The 24,242-nt window shown below is 34.7% G+C and overlaps 2 protein-coding genes across 2 annotated transcripts; both read left to right on the forward strand.

Moving 5' to 3' along the window:
• Nucleotides 1-713: 713 nt before the first annotated feature.
• Nucleotides 714-1,621, forward strand: LOC124454281. The gene is made up of 3 exons (XM_047005118.1): nucleotides 714-1,105; nucleotides 1,185-1,244; nucleotides 1,323-1,621. The coding sequence occupies exons 1-3, from the start codon at nucleotides 766-768 to the stop codon at nucleotides 1,619-1,621; spliced, it is 699 nt and encodes a 232-aa protein (XP_046861074.1). The 5' UTR covers nucleotides 714-765.
• A 12,683-nt stretch (nucleotides 1,622-14,304) lies between these two features.
• LOC124454298 lies at nucleotides 14,305-15,135 on the forward strand. The gene has a single exon (XM_047005127.1). It carries the CDS (start codon nucleotides 14,305-14,307, stop codon nucleotides 15,133-15,135), a length of 831 nt encoding a protein of 276 aa, XP_046861083.1.
• Nucleotides 15,136-24,242: the final 9,107 nt, after the last annotated feature.

The following is a 24,242-nucleotide window of genomic DNA, read 5'->3' on the forward strand; positions in this document are numbered from 1 at the left end:
GACCTAGAAAGGATAGCTAGGACTCCTAGTATATCTCAATTTGGAAGGGAAAGCGTTGCAATGTCAACAAATTGTAGTTCAACGGCTAATGCAACTACAAGTACGAGCGTCCCAGAGGAAATTTATCGACGGTTTCCAAGCCTACGTAGGCCTCAAGCATCCCCTGAAACATCAGTGTCCCGCACACGACGAAGAGAACAGCATTTTTACCAGGCCGCCACTGGTAGAAAAAAGTCAAGCACCAGTGCTCGTAGAAACAATAAATATTCAAAGCCTGTACTGAGAGACTTGGTTCTTATCCCCAATCCAGAAGAAGAAACTGTGCCCACGCATTCCACAAGAGTTATGTTGGATAGTAAAGGCTTTGTGGTGCACAGCTTTCCTTTTCAACGTGAGTGGGATACACAAATACTAACACGTAAACTTGCGGAGGCATTTCCGAAGTATTTGCTGTTATGCTTCGAGTACATGAAAGTAAGTTGAAAATGCGTTTAACCTACCATATGACTGCAATGAAATGGTTATCTGTACATCAAATTATCAGAAAAATGCCTGTTTCTTTAATTATAACTATAGAACTAAAAAATTTTTTGGTTCAATATCTCTAAGGACATTTCAGTTGAGTAGCATTTGTGTGAAAGCAAATTCGGAATGGATCATGAACTTCTCCATTTGTTTGACTGAATCTTTATTAACAGTAATGTAAATTTACATTAGGCATCTTATGGCAAACTCATCAAACCAAACCTTGCACCAGGAGTGGAAATGACTGGTAACCTTTTGCTTAAACTTTCTGGTCAAGGATCAGTCTACATTCGTTCCTATGAGTGTCTGGATGAAGATAGTGATTATGAGAGTGCTCTGGTGGATTCACAGAAGGCTGATAAGTCTAGTCCTACTCATGGTGAGACTTTAGACATCATTGAGCAACAAACAGTCATAGTTGACGATGATGCTCACCAGCAGATTTCTGAGGTTGGCAGTCAGTCAAATCTGTCAACTAATTTATCTGTTGATGTTGCTTATGACATTACCATCTCTGATGAAATGGATGCCATTGTAAATCCTGAGCATGGCAACGACTCCTTACCTCTTGAAACACAAGGTCAGGAAATATTGAAATTAAATTCAATCAGCATACTTTTATTTTTTTTAAAATTGAACATGAGCATTCTATTTTTTAGATCGACAACCATTCCAGAATGTTGAATATTCTGATATTCAGGGACCTTTAGAAATTCAAGGTAAATTGCAATGTTTTTAAATCAACATTTTCCTTATATTTTTTATGTTTAGACTTAGGGTATTGTGTATTTTGGTAGACCTACCAAGTAAACTACCAGTCAGAGAAGTTCTAATTCACAGAAGCCATGTTCTTAAGGATATCATAGATGAATTCAAGGATCCTGCTATTGTTGGCTGCACATTAAGTATTGCCATTGTAGATGAAAGGGGTAATATTGAAGATGGTAGAGGTTCTGGGGTTACACGTGAGGTTGTTAGCCTGTTTTGGCAACAGTTTTTCCCTGCATTAACAATGGGTGCAATATATTCTCTAAAAGTTGAATGCATGACAAATAAAGAAATGTTCCATCACTTTCATCATTTGCTGATTCATTGATATGTTGTTTTAACACAGCCCAAACTTCAGCTGAAGAAGTAAATAAAATTTCTGGAACAGCTACCTGATAATCACTGTCCTCAATTTGCAAAGGAGCATCTAAATCCATGTCAATCCCACTCCCCAGATTTTCATCATTATTCCCAACCATGCTGGTATCTGCAATGTATGCTCCACTTGAAAAAGTTCCCTGAACAAAAAGTTGGTCAGGACTTAGGTTTGACTCTGTGCTCACAGGATGTGAGTTCCATTGGGCAATAAACTCATCAAGTGCTCTTTGAATTCTAGGTATGTAGACACAATGAAGGCAAAACAAATGCAAATCATTCATAGCATCTAATATTCCTTCATTCTCCATTTCCGTGAAGAGTTTTACATAGTATGACAACACCCCTTCATAGACATCACGATGTAATCGCTCCACACGAACATTATGGACTGATTTCCCAGTAAGAATACTTCCTCTATTCAATCCTCTGTTATGCAACATAAAACGTGCAACCTCCACATTCTCTAGACCATGATCACACCTCACCCGAGATGGAAGCCCCCATTTCTGCACTCCTACTAGAAATTGTTCTTTCACTGTGGTGGCTAAGTTGTTGTTTGAACAATGCAAGTAAACAATTAAGCGACTGTAGCCATCTATACATGCATGAATTACCATTCTCCATGAAATTAATTTATGATTACCGTCTATGTGCCAAAGTGCATTTGGATAGGGCACGGAATACCTACGACGATAGACAGCTTGGTTCCATCGAAGAACTGTTCCCAATGGATCTATTGTTCTCATTATTTGACGAACTCTAAATCTTTGTACATGTATGCCACGGCTTCGAAGTGCACCAACCATACGCGTTTGACCTATATTTGGAGTTGTGAGTCTTACCTCTTGCATTACTTGGGTAAGGTCTCCATCACTTATATTGGTGTAAGGTTCATCGGTAATGCCCAATTGTTCTCTGTGTCTTTGAAGCGTTCGAATTGAAATATTAAGCAATTTTGCAATTCGTACCCAAGAAAATCTTTTTTCGCGAAGGAATTCTATTTGGCTTTTTTGTACAGTGTAACGCGGACGTCCTCTCCTGCCCGTGCGTGTTAAGGGGCAGGTATAACCTGTGCCAACTGCTTCTGTGCTGTTTCTTAGAATGTCACACTTGTGTTTGATATTATCTTTGATTTGATTTGCATAAACTAAAAATTCATTGAATAAACTTTGCACTGTCCATGTATATTCCCTTCCTTCTGCTAGCAATGAAAAAGACGAACATATTTCCTCAATACGAGTTTCAAGTACTTCGAACTGGTCTAGAGTCTGAGAGGCTGTATTACAAGCAGCACGAACTTCCACAATTACTGATTTCACAGATTGTAAAAACGAAAGAAATTCTGCATCGAAAACAATTTGCCCGACTCTTCGATACACGGGCATGTCAACATACTGACACAGTTGCGAAATTATCATGCATAAATTTGCATTAAATAGAACCAATTTTTAAAGTTTAGCAAATATTTTTTAAGTTTAGCATATATTTTTTAAGTTTAGCATATATTTTTTAAGTTTAGCATATATTTTTAAAGTTTAGCATATATTTTTTAAGTTTAGCATATATTTTTCAAGTTTAGCATATATTTTTCAAGTTTAGCATATATTTTTCAAGTTTAGCATATATTTTTGAAGTTTAGCATATATTTTTCAAGTTTAGCACATAAATAAAACGAGTTCGAATATTGTCCCGTTTCGCGCCTCATACAGAGCCATCTATATGTAAGAGTTGGGACCGCAAAGTTGGTGTATTCTGAGTTCTGTGGTGGTACACGTATTGTTCTCTGCATTCTGCATGATGAATGGGTAAATACGGTCACGTGGGTCTCTCGCCGCCATTTTTGTTCCGAGAGCGCAATAGAAAACTATAGTTTACAAAGAGTTAAATTACAAAAAATTCGGTTTTCTGTTGTGCGTTTATTTTGCCAATGGAAGCAACGAAGGATATGAAACGTACGCCCTGGTGGCAAGCACAGTAGCGAAGTGGCTCTGTGCAATTAAGAGGAAAGATTTCAATCCCACTTGCTCTATCAGATTGCATTCCAGTCGCGTATGTCAAAGTATTTTTCATGGAATTTTGATTTTTTTTATAAATTTTTGTTAAATATTGGTGTATCTATGCGAACAATATACGTAGAATGCATACAGACCACTCAGCTTTTCAGGAATGCCTTATGTATTTTGTTCTGTTGCTACATTTTGAAAATAAAATTGAATTTTGTTTAATGCAATGATTGATTACTTTTTTCAATTTTATTTGTACTAAATAAGTTATTACATGCATGTAAAGAATACAAGGTCATCCTAAAGGGACACTATATATATTCTCTATGTTAACTCTTTACTGCAGTTTGCACACATAGAATTTCATATTGAAGTACAGTGAGATAATTTTTTATTGTGTCAGATGAAAGCAGGTGTTAGCTTACTTCTTCATTAAAAACTTTTTTGGTAATATTAAGATCAAGCATATCAATATCATAAAACAGGCATATGAACAATCTGAAAGATAATGTCACAAGTTATGTGTTAGGTGGTACACAGGCAGTTTTATGGGAGTATGGTGTATCTTCCAAACTTGTTTCCAATGAAGTGCCAGGCGGGAAGCTGATTCTCAATATAAATATTAGAGCCCAACAAATAATTTTAAACAAAGTCATAAACAATTTGCTTTTATGAAATGTACTAAAAGAGTGATGTTTTGTCCTTACTCAAGACATTTTCAGACTAATTAAGAAGTTAACAAGAATATAGATATATATATATATATATATAGCTGTTTACATAGTTTGAGGTATCAGATTACTGTGAATGTGTAGGAGTGATGTGATGTAAGTGTGTTGTAAGTGTGATGTATTGTTAGGGAGAGGTGTTGAGATTAGAAAAGCTTAACAGTTATGGAGCTGCCTTGGGTGTTAAGTGAAGGTTTTTAGTTTGGAGATGAAGAGGCTTTTGTGTATCATGAGGTCGAATGTGTCGGAGCAGGATGAGATGATTTTAAAATCGTCTGGCAAAGCAGGGTTGTTGGTGGAGTTACTATGAGAAAGAATACTTGACATTAATGGATTAGTATTGCGTTTTCAGTCAAAGGAGAGAAAACACCATTAATGTCAAGTATTCTTTCTCATAGTAACTCCACCAACCACCCTGCTTTGCCAGATGATTTTAAAATCATCTCATCCTGCTCCGACACATTCGACCTCATGATCCACAAAAGCCTCCTCATCTCCAAACTAAAACCTTCACTTAACACTCTAGGCAGCCTCATCCCTCTTAAGCTTTTCTAGTCTCAACACCTCACCCTAACAATACATCACACGTACATCACACTTACATCACATCACACCTACACATTCTCAGTAATCTGATACCTGAAACTATGTAAATAGCTCTATATATATCTATATTCTTGTTAACTTCCTAATTTGTCTGAAGATGTCTTGAGTAAAGACGAAACGTCGTCATTCTTAATAAATTTCATAAAACCAAATTGTTTATGACTATGTTTAAAATTATTTGTTGGGCTCGAATACTTATCTTGCAAACTTTTAAAAAAATGTGAACAGTTGTTGTTATCCAATTCATGCCCAATCTTGTTGTTAAATTCTAATTCATGCCAGATGTTCCACTCTTGTTAAAGAATTGTTAACTCGAGAATAAGTTAGTTGCCCCACAGATTATGTGGTTTGTGATGACAACCTACCCAATGATGTTTGTTACAACATGCAATGTGCAAAGAGCTGGTAGATAATGATGCAATTCATGACCTGAAAGTAAAACAACACTTGGACTGTAAAGTAATTGAAATCCAGAGTGGATTTTAACAAATTTTAAGAAAGTTGAGTTTAGCCAAGAATTTATTTTCATGAAAAACATGAGCAACAATCCAATGTGTGAGTCAAGAGAAAATCACAAGTGAAGAAGCATCAGCAACAGCTTGGTTTTGTAACTAAACTAGTTTTTGGTATAACTTGAGATCTACATCTACTGGTTTCATTCAACTGGTGAGTCATTGCGTTCACAAAATAAAAATAATGCTGCCAAGTTAACCAAAATTCGCCAAGTGCACATAGGGGTCCGGGTTCCGTATAAGTTGCCATAAGACATAAGTTGAGTAAATGGTACACGTACATGTTAATGTCTTGTACGTGGTGTAGTGCGTTTTAAAACACGTACAAGACATAAACATGACAATAACTGGGTGAGGAATATTTCTTCCCGCTCATTAGACGAAACTAAAACACGACTACTATCTTACGGACTAAAAGTTCCAAAAGGATGTTTACCTTTCGTGGCAACGTAGAAAGCCACCATTCCAGCATTCTGAAATGATAAACAATGTAAAAATGCCAAAAAGTAAATTTATTTGTACTTTGCAAATAGTCATATTCCTATACCAACCATTACATCAGACTCTTTCTTGTAACGTCCTTTATCAACTGTATCTTCATCTTCACAATATGATTCAGGTGCAATCCAATACTCAGTTCCCCTGTTAGCCCTGCTTTCATATGTCCTCAAACCATTCTTTAACAGTCGACTAATCCCAAAATCTGCTATCAGAAACTTACCTTGAGAGTATCGGAGAACATTGGAAGGCTTTAAATCTCGATGAATAATAGGATTTGGACCGCTTATAAGATTAGCTAATCCTCTCTGAATTTGTTTGAGAATATCAAGAAGAGCTCTTCAAGGATCATGTAAAGTAAAATACTCCACAAACTTCTCCAACGATTCTTCACATAAATCTAATATCAAATAAACATATTCCATTCCAGTATCCTCTATTAAGAAGGAATATTACATGTCTTATGCGTTGAATTTGTTTAAATTGTTTTTGTTGGGCAAGCTCGATGAAGTTATCTCGACGTATTCGTTTCACTGCTTTGCAATAACCATCCTTTCTCAGTCCGAGAAAAACACGGGTTTCATTATTTCCTCTGACGATACAAAACTCGTCTGAGAAAATTACACATACATCACCTACATGTTCAACCTCGACGGGTTGCGTCCATATTCAATCAACTTTAGCAACAATTTTCTATGCTTTGTAGATTCATCAATACATTTCCACTCATGCAACTGCAATTTTTAACATAAAGTAAAATCATTGCATTCAGGGGATAATTGAAAGGAAAACAATGTCTAAAATGCATAAATATAGCCCAAATCTGCAAAGTCCACACATTTGGATACGGAAAGCACATTTTGATAAAACAGCAAAGCAAGTGAAGCAGGATTAAGATAAAATCATACCTGCTAAGTTTGAGGGATGACTGATAGACATCAAGTTCGTTCTGTTGTAATTCATGCGCCTTTTTTGTTTGTTGATAAACTTTGAGTGTTTTATTTGCAGAGCACGGATATGATTGAACCCGTCTATATTTTAACGACAGAATTGTTGTCATCAATCTTATTTTAGATATTCTAATAATCTTACAATACCAAAATTTTACTGTTGAAAAATAATATTGCAATGTCAGTTTAAAAAAAAGTTGTCGATTTGGATATTAAATATTTTAAAATAATAATGTAAATTTGCTCCTACAGTTTATCAATAATTAGTTGCTTGTCCATTAAAATTACATCATATATAGTTAAGTGTTAATGTATTATTTCTAAAATCTTTACTTTTGCAAATATTTATATTTTATGTATACATGACTTTGCCTGAGTATATGCCGTGCAATAAGGCTATGGTAATTTCCCTAGTATGTGTCATGTCCAAATGAAGTCATACAATCTTTCTTTCTCTTTCTTCTCCTCCAGCTATTAATCATAAATTATAACAAATCATTTTCTTTCTACTAAGATTCCAAACCATTTTTGTTCTACTGTGTCCTCGTTTATAATGGCTTCCTCTTTAGCCCTTCTCTTGACTCTAACATTGTAGTTCTCAATTAAGCATGTTTTGATATCTACCTTTTCTTGACTTGCCCTTAAAACATTTAACATGTGCTTCACCTATGATATAATGGTTAATATATTTGATTTCAGTCTCTCTCTCCCTCTCTTTCTCTCTCTCTTTCTCTCATATCGTAAAAGCTCACAACACACCTTTTTCCACTATATCCACCCAGGCTGCACACTGCACACACTTCTTTATACATTTTTGATATCTATATATATCACTATGAAATTTGTAAACATCAGAGCTCATAGGGACTCCTGTCTAACCTTCTCTGGTAGTCTGCTACCACCATGGAAAACAAAAAGCAGTTTAGGGCTTATCTTTAAAACAATGTAACTTTCACATCGAATAACATTCTCTAGACTGCATGCAGTCACTATAGGGAAGGGAGAGGAAATTATGGCTAGATAATTGTTACATGATAATCCATAATCATGTAAGTTATACTTATTATTGTTATATACTTAAATATATTATTAGTTAACTAATTAGTGCTCTTTGTAAAATGCCTTACTCATACATGCATGTGTATGTTAACCACAATAACAGGAAAAGCTTACGTATAGGACGTGGTCAACCTACTGACCACAGACAACGAACAGGACATGGGTAATCAACTGACCACAGTTTACGCACAAGCGGTTAATCGTACGTCATTGTGCAATCACATATAAGCCGAGAATCGAAAGCTGTAGTCATGTTGGTGCTTAGTAGAAGTCCACATCAGAAGAAAGCCTCATGTAAAAGAATACGAACTATTTACGAAGACAACCAAAGAATCCAGATATATATACAATCCATCAACGAAAGAGTCACTGAAAGCAGTTGTCTTAGATAAGTTTGAACATTTAAACATTTATATTATAACGATTATATCAAAATTATTAGTATATTAAATAAATATTTTAAGAATTGACAGCAAATTCTCCACAAGGTTTTACTCCTTTTGTTACGAGCAATTGAACCAAAAGCGGCCATTTTATTATTAGTCGGGACGTTCGTAACAAAATGCACAAATCGACCTAATTTTTTAACCCTCCTCCATAGAGACTGAACAAAATCCAAACTCATACAATACCATAATTACTCTTTCAGCAGCATGGATATCGATTATACATTATCAAAGACTCAGCAGCTTCGTAATTTTCATTCAGCAGCTTCGGGATATATAGTACTTTAGAGTACTCTTTCTTGAAATCAAAGCGTGCCTTGTCTAGTATACTTTTTTTACTTACTATTCCCATAACGTTTTTTTGTGACTTGGCATATTCGCGTTTTTCTTTAAAACTAAATATAATACTTACAAAGTTCTCATCCATATTCTTAAAAATAATATATTGAACATCTTGATCAAAAACTAAACAAATACTATTTTCTCTTTCATCAACCTCTCAAAATACTCTTCCATCTTCTATCATGCTCCTCTAGCTGCTACTTTGTCAAAATAATTGTATCCCAGTTATGCAGTTGTCTGCTGTTCATATATACCTATTACTTTTCTGTAATGTTTTTTTTTATATAATTTTTATTTCTTAATTTTAGTAGGTATTATTAAAGTTCTAGGTCTAATGAACCATCTTCTCTAAGTTTATTGCCTTTTAATGGGAATATCTTTATGTAATTATACAATTTTACTACGTCAGACATATTATTCTAATACAAGTATTTACGTAATAATACTCATTAAACTTATTGTTATGCTCAAACTATTTACTAAATTTTCTATTAAGTCTCTATATACTATTTACTACACAACAACTCTCTTCCTGATCTTTCTCTTTAATTTATTTTTTGTTACTTAATACTTCCCGTCAGTATTACATTAAAAAAATGGGCCATTGCATGATCCTGTGCACCCCTGGACCCCAAACTATTTTAGGCCCAAATATTTTCATTTTCACAATGAGATTTTAGAAAAAACAACTATACAATACGAAAACAAGTGATATTTAGATAAATAGAATCAGTGGTAGAAAAAGTACAGCTGCAACTGCCTAAAAAAAACGTGGACCAAGAATGAAATCCGCTAGCATAGAGCAGTTATTTGGAAGGCCCCCGACTCCCTTGGCAACCAGGGGCCAGAGAAACCTTAGTGCAGCCCTGCTTCCCATGTATGCCATGCTACTTGCATGATATGGAAAACAAGGCAGATAAGTTAATTTCTGATTGCCCAAGCCGTACGAATAGACAGTGCTGGTAAGAAACGAATTTATTTTTAATATTTCTCCAGCAAAAATAAAAATTTCGTCATCAATGATCACTGAAAGATGACCGAAGCTTGGATGTGGTAAGACTGCCAACATTGAAGTTAAATGGGGGTGATGAATTTGTGTACTAAAGATCCTTTTTACGATTTGATGACCGTCTCAACTCTCAAAGGGTACCTGACTAGTCCCCTCGATCATAATTACTTCGTCTTTACGACAAGAATATTCTGATATGCGGAAGATTGTTGGTCTTATTTTGTAAATCAAGTTTGAAAATGTTACTATAGGCTGATTCTTCTTTTATTTTTCTGGTATTTTATCTTTCTAAATCAAAAGTACCACCCACTCCAAATAAATCAACGTAGCCTGGACTGTCTACCCTCATATCTGACGCTATTTTAATAGATTTTCATTGAACTGCGGAAAGTATTCGCTGTTGCTCTTTTTTCCAAAGGTTTATAACAGCTGAGATTACATAGAGAGTTTGGATGTTCGCGAATTTTCTTTTTTTCAATGTAATATGTTCAGCGACTTGAAAAAGCGCAATGTCCTATTACACTCCAATCCAGTGGTAAGGATATTTGTTGTCAAAAGCAGATTTAAAACAGGTAAACGATTTGAAAGTGGCATTGCAGACCAAAAAATGTCCTTTCCTGTTGTTCTAGAATAGAAGATAGAAATCTTACAAAAACAACCAAGTACACTTCCATCATTTACAATACAGAGACTCCAACATTTGAAGCAAGTAGAAAACACCTTGGTTATTGATTCTTCGCATATTACGAATTTAAGTTGATCTGTATAAGATTTGTGAATTGTCAACACTATTTTTGTAGAGCAGTTTTCATCATTCTCATTAAATTCTCTATCAGATTCTGTTTCCTCACTTGAGGATGGTAAGTATTCTTCTTCGCTTTCACCAAGAAATTCCTGTATTGCAAAATGTCCCGATGTTCAAAGATATTAGCGTTTTCACGATTTTCAGACGTCGATTCTTCGGGACAGTCTGTCAGAAAGTTTTGTTTTTGTTTCCATTTTGTCGTTTTTTTCGAAATTATTGATCGAATCAGTTTAAGTAGATGTTGATGAATTGTTCCAGGTGAAAAGACTATCTAGCGACACAGAACTGACAAATGTTTGGGTAGCCTTAGTTTTCCTCATGATCATTGGGATACTACCAAAAATGGTCTGAACGCAAAATGAATAGCGTTTTGTTTGTTCACCCATATATGAATCTTGGCTGTGTACTGTTGTGCCAATTTCCCAATTGCAATTAGTCGATATATCTTCTTTGTAGCATTGATTGTTTTCGGATACGGTCGTACATTCAGCGTACGATATTAAAATTTTAACCTCCTGAAAAAAAAAATTGAAATATTTACTGGTTTTCCTCTTTCAAACAAAACGAAAATCAAATTAAATGCTTGTATCTTATTGTTTTTTAAGGTCATAAATACAACACATTATTATAAAGTACTCACTTTTTTTCATGAAAGAGAACTAGCTGATCTTTTTGCTTCTGATGAGTTATTACGACAAAATCCAACAAAATTAATTGACTTTAAAAGTCTGGAGAATGTCCGGGAAGAAATGCATAGGGGGCAAAATGTAGGGAGTACAAGCAAGTATATTTTGATGGGCGAAATTTTTTATGCTTGCAAAACTCTATCCAAATATTTAGCCTTTTGCTTTCCTCCTTGTTTTTTAGTTTAGGAAATGAAAGAAATGTTTTCCGTTTTTTTATCTTTTTTACTATCGCTGTTGCCGCCACACACCGGGACAGTACCAGATTATAAATTTTCAAACTACTAAACTTTTGGAAAGTTTTTTTGTTTACCTGGTTTTGACGTCATGCATAATAATCCAGCATAAATTTACATACGCAGTACGTTTAAAGTGGCTGAATAGTAAAGTAACATTATCAAGAAAAAGGCTTTCTCCTTGTTCATCAGGCTTGTTTCAACAGATTATTTTAAAACGCTATCATAACATAAAGATCAAATCCCCAAAATTAGATCAGGCTCCACATCGTTTATTTGTTTGTTTTTACGCTTTAGGAAACAAAACATTTGATATAAAAATTTCCAGCATTATTGTTTTAAAAAAATATATATAAAAGCAAAATCATCGACATACGGCTTTTGGAATAAAATTGTTTTGACTCCAAGGAGACCCCCAAAATCAGAGCAGGCTCCACATTGTTTATTTGCTTGTTTTTTACGCTTAAGGAAACAAAACATTCACAGATCTTAGCTACTTTAGATAAATATATGTATGCCTATATAATATTTTAAGATGCAAATATGAGTGATATATCCTTGTTTCTGTACAAAAATTGAGTTTGTTTTAGCCATCGTTGATACCACCATAGGCGTCCCAATAAATCACAAAATTGTATAAACAAACGAAAACTCGGCCCATTGCATTGTAACAGACCGTGCGCCGCAAATTTTGTATTAATTGACTATGTATATTTTTGACTATGTATATCAAAACGACCACCAACCGCATCAACCAGAAACTGAAACAACTAAAAGACAAAAAGAAACTAAACGAAAACGACTACAGAAGAATCCGGCCCAATGACGCATCCACCGCCAAATTCTACGGACTACCAAAAATCCACAAAGAAAACAACCCACTTCGACCTATCGTATCGCTTCCAGGATCACCTACGTATGAACTTTCAAAATATCTTTATAACATTCTGTATCCGTTAGTCAAAAATTCACCTCACACCATCAGAAATGCCACCACTTTCCTCGCCCGTATTTAACACATTAAACTACGACCAGACGAAATCATGATATCCTACGACGTGACATCACTCTTCACATCCATACCACTAGACATCGCCAAACAAATTACAAACAAACTACACACAAACGACAAAACTTGGCAAGCTACAACACAACTAGACAAAAATGACATAATAGACTTACTCAACCTTTGCCTCTCCACTGAATTTACCTTCCAAAACACATACTACAGACAAATTTCAGGCACACCAATGGGATCACCACTATCCACCTTCCTCGCAGAAGCTATCATGCAACACCTCGAAACACAATCACTCACAAACAACACTAAACACACAAGTATACCGCAAAACCACCCACACAGATCAAATACTCAATTTCAACAGCAATCATCCAACACAACACAAAATAAGCTGCATTCGAACACTTTTCAACAGGATAAACACTCATTGTAATACGGAAGAAGCCAAAAAAACAGAACGCAACTACTTATACTCCACATTTATTAAAAACAATTACCCTAGAAACTTCATAAACAAAACTATATACAAAATACAAAACAAAACACAAACCGACAAAAGCAACAAAAACCGGACGAAACAGTAAAATCGTCACATTACCATACATAAACGGAACATCAGAAATGACTGCCAGACTTCTTCGACCATTTAATATTAACGTCGCTCACAAACCTACACAAAAACTAAAATCATGTTTCACCAAACATAAAGACAAAACAACAATTCATGATACAACTGACGCGATCTACATGATACCATGTAAAGACTGTTCAAAGCAATACATAGGACAAACATCTAAGAAAATTGAAACAAGACTCACAGAACACAAAACGCCATAAAACGACGAGATCCGAACTCACTACCGGCAGAACATACCCACGGAAACAACACATTCGACTGGACAGAAACTAAAGTACTCGGACGCGCACAGACTAAACACGCACGCGAATTTAAAGAAGCTTGGTACAGTGAAGACAACGACACAATAAACAGACATATCGACATACCCATCATATACTCACAACTAAAGAAAAAGGACAAAAAAACTACAAACAACACAAAAACTAAAACACTACACTCTAATATTATTAACACCAATCATATTAACAACACACCAAAACCCATGGCAACGCATTTCACCCCATCCAATCACATTAATCCACCCACTAATCCAATTAGACGCTCTAAACGTCTCCAAGCTAAAAGCACGTGTAAATAAATATTTTTCATCCTGATGAAGGCTCGAAGCAACGAGTCGAAAGCTCAATAAAACTCACTTTAAATCCCGAGAAACTTTTATCTTTTATATATTAAATGCCTGGATTACAAATTTTCAAACTTATATATATATATAGGAAATTTTGTTTATTTGAATCTCCGTAAGTACAGTGCTCGATGCGTAAATATTAATGAGAAGAAGAAAATACACAAAAACTACAATTTCATCCCGACAAGCCTGTTTCGTGATTTCTCACTCTTCAGGGGATAATATTAAATGAATACAAAGCATGTGCTAGATTATATATACAAGAGGAAGTTAGGTTAAAAATTGAGATAGGCCCGATTTATACTAGAGACGGATCATCCGTCTGGACGAATCATCCGTCTGACAGATCATCCGTCTAAGTATAAACACGAGACGAACTATCCACACAAAATTCATATAGACGAACGAGACGAACTTGTCAATTCGGAGGCTCGGCAGCAAACGTCTATGGCGAAAAATTCAAATTCAAAATGGCGGCAGAAATGCAATTGGTGAAGCATTTATCTCGAAAAAGAAAATTAAACGAAGAAAGATTATTTTTGTGGCAAAGAGAGAGCGTTACACGAGCAAAGCGTCGTTTCGAAGATGAATTAGCTGATGAGATCGAACTAGCGCTTGCTGCAGCATCATCTGTTATTTTTCTCACTAGAAAACAAAGGAAGGACAGGCGTCCTGATGAGCGCAGGAGAAATACTTGGTGGTCTGAAGGCTATCAATCTTGGAGTGATGCAGCATTCAAGAGCCGCTTCAGAGTGTCTCGTGCGACGTTTGATTTTCTTCTAAACGAAATTGGTCACGAAATTGTTAAACAACCAACTCGAATGAAACCCCATCCAACAACTCTTGATACACAATTGGCAATTTGTTTGTATCGGTTGGCACATGGAGTTACCTATCTAACAGTAGGAGATTTATTTGGTGTTGCTGCATCAACTGCTTATTGCATCTTCATGGACGTTTGCAAAGTGCTGGTCAAGATCTTGTATGACAGGTTTATTTACCTACCAAAGACAATAGATGAATGGACACACGAACTCCAAGGGTTTCTTGAAAATTGGGAGTTTCCATGTGTTGGGGCATGGGATGGCTTTCATGTATATGTTTCGAGTAGATTGAAGAATTTTTATAGTTACAAGAAGCGATATTCTGTTACTAATATGGGGTTTATTGGATATAATAAAAGGTTTATGTTTGCTGCAGTAGGTGCACCTGGCTCAACTCATGATTCAAGGCTTTTAAAGAATTGTGAAGTATACTCAGAAATTGAACATGGCAAAGTGCTGCCAAAAAAAAATCACTGAACCTACAACCCTATGGAGAAATACCACTTACAACTGTTGGTGATTCAGCCTTTCCATCCCACTCGTGGTTGCTTAAGCCATACAAAGAAGGAATGCGAGAACCCCAAAAAAGGTACTTCAACAGGAGGCTTTGTTCTGCCCAAGTTGTGTCCGAGCATGCATATGGGATGCTTAAAGGTAGATGGCGAATCTTGTACAAGAAGACAGAATGTCATTTGGATAATATTCAAATATTAATCATGACTTGCATTTTGCTACATAACATTTGCATTGACAGAAATGATCCATGTAAGCCCAGATGGCTTGAAGTAAACCAGCTCAATCTCATTCGTGGATCTGGCCAAGCAACAAATGCAGCTGAAGATGTAAGATGCATGATATCTAATTGGCTATGGACATTGCGGCAAGAAAGAGCCATATAAATTATGAATAAGTTTTAATAGTTTAATAGTTTAGCAATTTTTGCTTTTGTGTTTCATAAAAATCTGTTGTTGTTACAACATAAGTCATCTTCTAATATGCATTTTCCTCAGTGAGGTGCATCACTAACCAAACTGTCTTTCAAGCATTTGGCTATTTCTCATCTGCCAGTAGTTTGTTGCCAGAGAGACTATTACAAAGTTAACTCTCACACAGAGAACAAACCTAACCAGAATAAAACATATACTTGTATTTAGCTGGAAAACTCAGGAAAATTAACATTTAGTGTAAGACTCACGTTTATTGATGAAGTTAAATACCTATACAATATACTTGTAAATTTGTTGTAAATTTGTTTCCTTCAAAAAAATTCATTTTAATCAATGATACATCTGGCATTCTGATTTGTGTACAATGTATACATTGTACACAAATATACTGGAATGTGTTCACTTAATGGAAAAAATATCAATATTTTTTGTATTACATGAAAACAGAAAAAATATCAGCATCAAAATATTAATAAAATCAAATAAAGGAATATTTTACATTGATATTTCCAAAGTCACAATTAACATCCAATTAACAAGCATATACAAGTAAATTAAATGTTTCCATGCATTTTGCACAATTTGTCATCAATATATAGGTACTTTGACACTCAATTAACATTATTGATTCAGTTTTATAACACAGAAAAAATAAAAAACAAACAACATCAAATCTTTGGAATTGACAACTAAACTATACTATTTAATTGTTGATGCTGACCATGTAGTTAATACACTGCTGTTTTTCACTTAACTTAATTACGTTCATACCAAGGTTGGTTATGCTGATTTGACATTGGCATACCTAGACTTGTGGTACCGTCATGTGTGGTTTGTACTGTTCAAGTTGACTGAAATTAAAACCACCATAGGGATACATGTTGTGAGGAGACTGCTGGTGAGCAATCTGGATATTTGGAGGGCGAAGATGTGGGGCTTCTGATTGATAAGGTCTACTGTACTTCATGATCATTTCCAACATCTTTATTTCGTGTTGCCTGTTGAGCTCTGCTTGTTCTCTTTGAAAATTTAAGAACTCCTGTTGCCTTTTCTTTTCAGCTTCAGAAAATAACTCTGAACGCTTTTGTTGCATCTCTCCCATATCAGAAAAAGACTTGGCCATATTCTGAATTGCTTGTGCTTGGCTTTTACTCTTTTTTGGAAAAAAGGTCTGATTTCAAGTTTAGCTTTATGTTTCCCTTTGGTGTTACTGCTGGAGCTACTGTTTGTACTGGCTTCTAGTACATCATCATCGCCACTATTATCAGTTGCTTCAATGCTAAGGCCGCTGGTATTACTAAAAAGTGTATCTGGTCTATCAACTGTCTCATCCTCCTTGTCTGAATCTGACAATGAATTGTCTGATTCGTAAGATAACAGAACATCACCACTACAGGAAGCAACATCTGCATCTCCCATGGTATCAGAAAATATTGGATTAATGATGGTGAACCACTCTGGCTCAACAATCGTTGCCTTTCCGCTTCCCTTTTTAACACGATCTGTAAATTTTCGCCACTGACTTCTAAGAAACTTATACTTAACTCGGAGCCTAGCTGGAGTAATTTCCAGGGGGGTATCTTTCAATTTTCGAATTTTCTCTTTCACGTTTGCTTTCTTCTTTGAATTCGTCAGATTTTAGGTATGTTTCAAGATCTTTTGCAATTTCTTCATAAACACACAAGTTTGCAGACTTCTTTAATGCTAGCGTTTCTAATTGAACAGCATACTGTTTCTTTTCATCTGCTAGTACAATTGCAAAGTATTTTAATTCAGTTTCGGTCCAAACTCGCTCCTTCTTAGCCCTATTTTTCTTGTTCGAATCATGAACCATTTCATGAACACGATCATTGCTTCTATCCGCCATATTGACTATTATGGGTGAAATCCGCTAACAGCGAGTAACGAAGTATCATTTGTTTTGGTAGTTCGTCCACAGTACGCATTTATACTCACAGACGGATGATGCGTCAAGACGAACTACCCATGCAAATTCGTCTAAACAGACGAACTATTCTGATAATTCGTCTTGAAGGATGATCCGTCTGTTTGCCCGTATTTAAACACAGACGAACTTAAAGACGAACTATGTTTTTCTTGCCCAAGTTCGTCCAGACGGATGATTCGTCTCTAGTATAAATCGGGCCAATGTATACCTGACGATCCATAATGACTACACCATTGCCTTTGTCAGGTTTAAGAACAATGATTTTGTCATTATTACGGATGTTCCTTAGAATTTTATGTTTCTTCAGGTCTTTAGGAGTTGGATGGTAGGAAGTTACGTACGTGTGTGCCAAGTGACCAAGTTCCGTTTTTTACAAACATCTACAAACATCTTCAAGCCTCTCCTTCATGTAAAAACAAATTCTCACCTTCCTGTTTTAAAATCATCGAAACTGATCAATCCACTTTCTCACTCAAAATCAAGGAAGCTCTACACATTAATAAAACTAATCCCGATTTAAATATCCAAGTTCACCACTACAACACTATATTTACTTTATAATAATACTTTTGTTATAAATTCTTAATACTTATTTTAGAACTTACGTTATAGTTATTAATACTTAATACTCATTGTAATTAATTTACTCATATCATATTATGTATCATATTACTTAACACTAATCATTCTGCACTGAAGATGGCATTCTGATAATGTCGAAACATGTTTGCTCTCAAAAAAATCGTCGTTTTTCTCAAGTGTTTTTTAAAATTGCTGCTAATTAGAAATTATGGTAATATTATCTACGACTTAGCACAAAATTCTCATGGAAAGGTTTCCTTGTTTTTCGAAATTATGAAAAGCTTACAACTAAGAAACGCAAGGCTGAACTTGATGTCGCCTTCCTTAAAGATTGCAATTCACTTGGAGTTTTCCAAAGTTCCTGTGTTTTCCACTACCTAATGTTGACAATCGAGATACATACCACATTCGAAAGCGTTTACTACGAACTACGATAACGAAGAGATCTAAAGAACTACGGACACTGGATAGGGACCTGACGAACAAAACAGAAGAAATCAAAAGCTTTCTTAACCCAATTGACTGGCATATCTTGAATAAAGCCCTCAAAAAGAATGTCGACAAACAACTGAACAAAATATTTTCGACACACCGTAAGAAACTAAATAATTTGACCAAAAACAAGGCTATACCATTCACTCATAAAGACACTGTCACCAACCTATCATCTGTAAAGCTAAGTGAAGATGAACTTAACGCTCTAAAAAACGGTCTCAGCTTCAGCATCAAACCTCCAAAAATCCACTCCTCCGACATTTTGGCAACATTCGAACGAATCCACTATTCATTAAGAGATAAACTTATCAAACAAGAGGACTATTCAATACTAAAAACGGAACTTGGGCACTTGGCACACACGTACGTAACTTCCTACCATCCAACTCCTAAAGACCTGAAGAAACATAAAATTCTAAGGAACATCCGTAATAATGACAAAATCATTGTTCTTAAACCTGACAAAGGCAATGGTGTAGTCATTATGGATCGTCAGGTATACATTAACTCTTGCCTCACTATAATTAACAATTTATCAAAGTTCAAACCACTCGATCATGATCCTACAATTTCCCGTGAAGCAAAGTTACAACGACTGTAACTTAAAGAAAAACTCTATAGACGAAAAATCATTTCAAGAAATGTACCCTAGAGGTTCACAGCCAGCTCGATTATATGGTTTACCTAAACTTCATAAATTAAACGATATCAATGACATACCTCCTATCAGACCTATAAATTCTTCAATCAATTCGTATAACTACAAATTAGCCAAATACCTCAGCTCTTTACTCCAACCCTAATACCTAATGACCATTCTGCTAAAGATTCTTTTAGTTTTATCGATGATTTTTATCTTTTAACACTAACGCTCCACATGACAAATTCTTTATTTCTTTTGACGTTGAAAGCCTTTTACCAACATACCACTGACCGAAACCATAGACATTGCTATTGATTTAATTTTTACCAACAACCCTACATTCAAAATGAGCAGAACAGAACTAAAACTATTGTTTAACATCACTACGGCCGAGACTCATTTTTATTTAACGGTAAGTACTACGACCAAATTGACGGGGTAAGTATGGGCTCACCCTTGGCACCCATTCTAGCCAACATTTTCATGGGTTTTCACGAACGAAACTGGTTAAATAACTACAGCAACAACAAACCTTTATTTTACCGCAGATACGTTGACGACATTTTTGTATTTTTCATAACAAAGACGAAGCATTACTCTTTACGAATACATCAACAAACAACATCAAAGCATAAACTTTACATACGAAACCGAACAAGACAATCAGTTACCCTTTCTTGACATCTTACTAACTAAATCACATGAAAACTGTATGACCTCTACGTACCACAAACCAACATATACAGGACTACTGACTAACTTTTTAGTTTCACACCATTAAATTACAAAATTGGACTGATACGAACACTGACCGACAGAGCACGGAAACTCAACAACACAGACATCGGCTTTCAACGTGATTTAAAGAAACTAATATTCACTCTCCAACGTAATTCTTTTCCTTTTCATTTCATCAACAACACTATACAACACTATTTGGACAACAAGAAAAGCACTGACTCATCTAACTCCACAACTAACACTAACGATATACAACAACCTGACAATAAACGTTATTTCAAACTACCTTACATAGGTGATTACTCACGACACACACAACGCAAACTCACACAAATCATTAAACGCTACTGCACTGACATTGACGTTAAACTTATTTTCACATCTTTTAAAATAAAATCTTTATTTTCGTTTAAAGACCCACTTCCCGAACTTTCCAAATCTATGGTAGTTTATCAATTTTCATGTGCGGGATGTAATTCCCGCTATATTGGTGAAACTTCTCGCCAATTATCTACCAGGATAAAGGAACATACTCACACAGACAAAAACTCCACTATCTACAAACATCTTCAAGCCTCTCCTTCATGTAAAAACAAATTCTCACCTTCCTGTTTTAAAATCATCGACACTGATCAATCCACTTTCTCACTCAAAATCAAGGAAGCTCTACACATTAATAAAACTAATCCCGATTTAAATATCCAAGTTCACCACTACAACACTATATTTACTTTATAATAATATTTTTGTTATAAGTTCTTAATACTTATTTTTAGTAATATTATATAACTTAATATAATCCTATTCATTGTAATTAATTTATTCATATCATATTACGTATCATATTACTTAACACTAACCATTCTGCACTGAAGATGGCATTCTGATAATGTCGAAACATGTTTGCTCTCAAAAAAATCGTCGTTTTTCTCAAGTGTTTTTTAAAATTGCTGCTAATTAGAAATTATTTAAAAAATTATATTCATATTTGAATGAAAGCAATGGGTATATAGTGTATAAAAACTGATTATTTTAGTAAAGCTGACACTTAGAATTTTTATGATTCAGCAGTAACTGACTCTCAAAAACCTGAAAGTCAATACAATAATACATACATATATATATATTGATGCTACTGCAAATTGCAAATCCCTTTTATACACACCTTAGATGAAAAAGTCAATTGCATGAAATTGTTCAAACATCAAGGAAACTACCATATACTGTTTTACTTTGTTCTTTGTGAAATTAATATGCTGATTAATTTTCAAATGGAATGACTCACAGATGCATATTTTCCAAAATTGCAATTATCAGAGTTGTCTCGACAATGCAAATTGGTTGAATGTGTATCATTCATAAGTTCAGTTGTGCCTGAACGGTTTCTTTTACAGTAAAATGTTTATGGAGCAGGATCACAACTTACAGGCTGAGTATTCCACTTTTAGTCTCACTGCAAAATTAGGCATGTTGAAAGCATCAATGAAAGTTGTTGCACAAGATATTTATATTGCTGAGCTGTTTTAAGTTTCTGTATATGTAAGCTCTAAGAAACCTTGGCCAACAATGAAGTAAAAAATTAATGCATGTTTTAATCCAGAAGAAACAATTATTTTAAGAACTTAGCATGGTAAAAAAGCACTCAAATGAATACCAGCTCCCAAACTATTGAGATTGCTATATCACTGTTGGGCACAATCATTATGACTCTAAGCTGTTATATAACTTCTTGTATTTCATCTGCAATAAATATTTGATGAACTTACAAAATTTTGGAAGATACATCAACACATTCTGTATCATCTAATTCTAGTACATCAAAATCTATAAAAATGTTAAAAATGAAAATATTGTAATTACTAATTAGCAAACTTTACAAATAAATGAGCATATGATATCGAGAAAAACATACTGAGGAACAGTAAAGGTAACCATGCCAAAGGTTTTAATTTTTAAATTGAACATAAAAATACCCTTCTTTTTGATGCTAAACAGTTTACAGTTTAACTTGGCAGATGGAAAATCTTGTACACACTTACATATGTAAATTGTTACAGTTTTACTTGTCAAAGAAAAAATATCTACAGCATCAGATTGACATGTATTGTGCAGATGATCACAGCAATATGATACAGGTAGCTATTCAAGTTAACTTGAAAGAACTTTTTTCAAAATATAACTCTTTGGACAAACTTAAGTTACTTAGTATTTAAAACATTGTAATCTTGAAGCTTATTTGTTTCTTACAATCAATATTCGTTCAAGGTTACCTTAACTAGTGTACTGATCCTGTCAGTCAGGTGTAGCTAACTAAGCTAAACATATCACTCATATATGTGCATGCTATTGTTAGTTTTGTAATTTCTATCTGTAAAATAGTGTACTGGAGTTGATGTTTGCTCATTAAGATGCATTTATGACCAAGAAAGGAATAGATAAGCACTCTTGTTTGTCTTTTCAAAAAGCAAGCTAAGTATAGGTCTCCTAAAAGCTAACATAGCCTTCAATACATAAATTAGCCACTGGATTGGCCTATATATTTCAGTATTTGTAATTTTATAACTTAAGTGTAATGTGTAAAATTACTTACCACTATCATTGCTTTCTTTAATTTCAGCAATAATGCGAACCACGCAACTTAATATTAAAGTTTAAATTGAATTAAAAAAAAATTCAATCAGGAGAGCATACTCTTTACAATAAACGATTGAGGATATCCAAAACTTCGCGGGATAGTACATTGCGGTAAATGATAGGTTGCGTGGTTGCGACCAGGCAGGCAAGTCACCAGGCCTGTTGTTTGAATGTACATTTCAAATTGACTCAAAGAGTCAATTTGAGTATTTTCACAATTAGCATATAGAGACCACAGATCTAATAATACACTAGATAGTGAAACGGCTTACATTTCATAAGTAGTGGTTGAAGCCGGGCAAATTTACTTCCAGAGCCCCAAAGTAGTGAGAATCAATATGGTGTTGTATTAGAAAATATCTGGTCAAAGCTGATATCTTGCAATTACTTGCAACTCACGACGGTTACATAAACTGGTTTACTCTATTAATGAAAAAATCAATGTGACCATAGTTTTCAAGCAAAGACAGCAGAATACGCCAATAAATCGCCGTAAAATTGATTTCAAGTGTAGCTCGATTTGAAAGCATCAGCAGCGACGAAGGCTTAAGATACTGGAATTTGCACATCTAAATATCGTATCACAGCACAATCTGCCACAAAATGTTCAATCGAACGTCGTAGAATTATCTTCCGATATTTATTGTTAAGTAAAACGAGTTGGAGATAACACTTTTCAAAGAAAATTGCTGCTTGCATTTTATGATTTAGTTTAACATGTAACTGATGGAATAAACCAAACTCTGTAAATATTTAAACTTCTCTGTAGATAATTTATTTCTTAATAAATTTTGTAATTGTTTTTGAACAAAAGCACGCCCCTTGTGGAAATCAACCCCAGTTGACAAGGCCAGCGTGTCAAAATAAAGATTTTCATTCATTCATTCAGTTTGAAAGATTTTCTAATAAAGTATATTGTTCACTGTACATAATTTAATATTGCACTGGATTATTGTACCAGAAATGCATTTTCTGGTGTTTCTGGTCGGCGAACGAATATAGCTATGTCACGATGTGAGTAATTAATACGTTCAGAAATTATTTACAGAAAGAATGTGAAGAGTCTACCTCGAAGAGTCTATGTCTTGCTTGTCTATGTCTTGTCTATGTCTTGCTTGTCTTGCTTGTCTATGTCATAGAGTCTGTCTTGCTTCTTCGGAATTTGTTTTATATTATGAGTCTACCTCTGTTACACCAAATTTTTTGTGAAGTACAAAATAGCAGGTCACTTGTGAAACTGTTGATACCACAGGTTGATACAATACACTCTGTCCAATACGGGGAAAATAATTACTTGTTAAAGCAAGAAGAGTCACCAGACTTGTAGTATTGACTGTGTTTTACACATATATATAAACAATGTATTGTCATAGTCTAAACCAATGGGTTATATGGCCACTGCCCACAGTGCTTTAATGTACTGTTATGGTGATGTTATGCTACTGTTTTCAACATTTTTATTGTCTTTTTTACCATTCAGGCATGTATATGCATATAAAACTTATACACATTCTTGTTATTGAAAATATCAAAACTAAATTATTTATTCTGAGCAAAATATTTAATTTGTGCTTGTAACATGTGTCAATTTCTG

Source organism: Xenia sp. Carnegie-2017, unplaced genomic scaffold, assembly GCF_021976095.1.
Source record: "Xenia sp. Carnegie-2017 unplaced genomic scaffold, XeniaSp_v1 HiC_scaffold_13, whole genome shotgun sequence".
Taxonomy (NCBI): Eukaryota; Metazoa; Cnidaria; class Anthozoa; order Malacalcyonacea; family Xeniidae; genus Xenia; species Xenia sp. Carnegie-2017.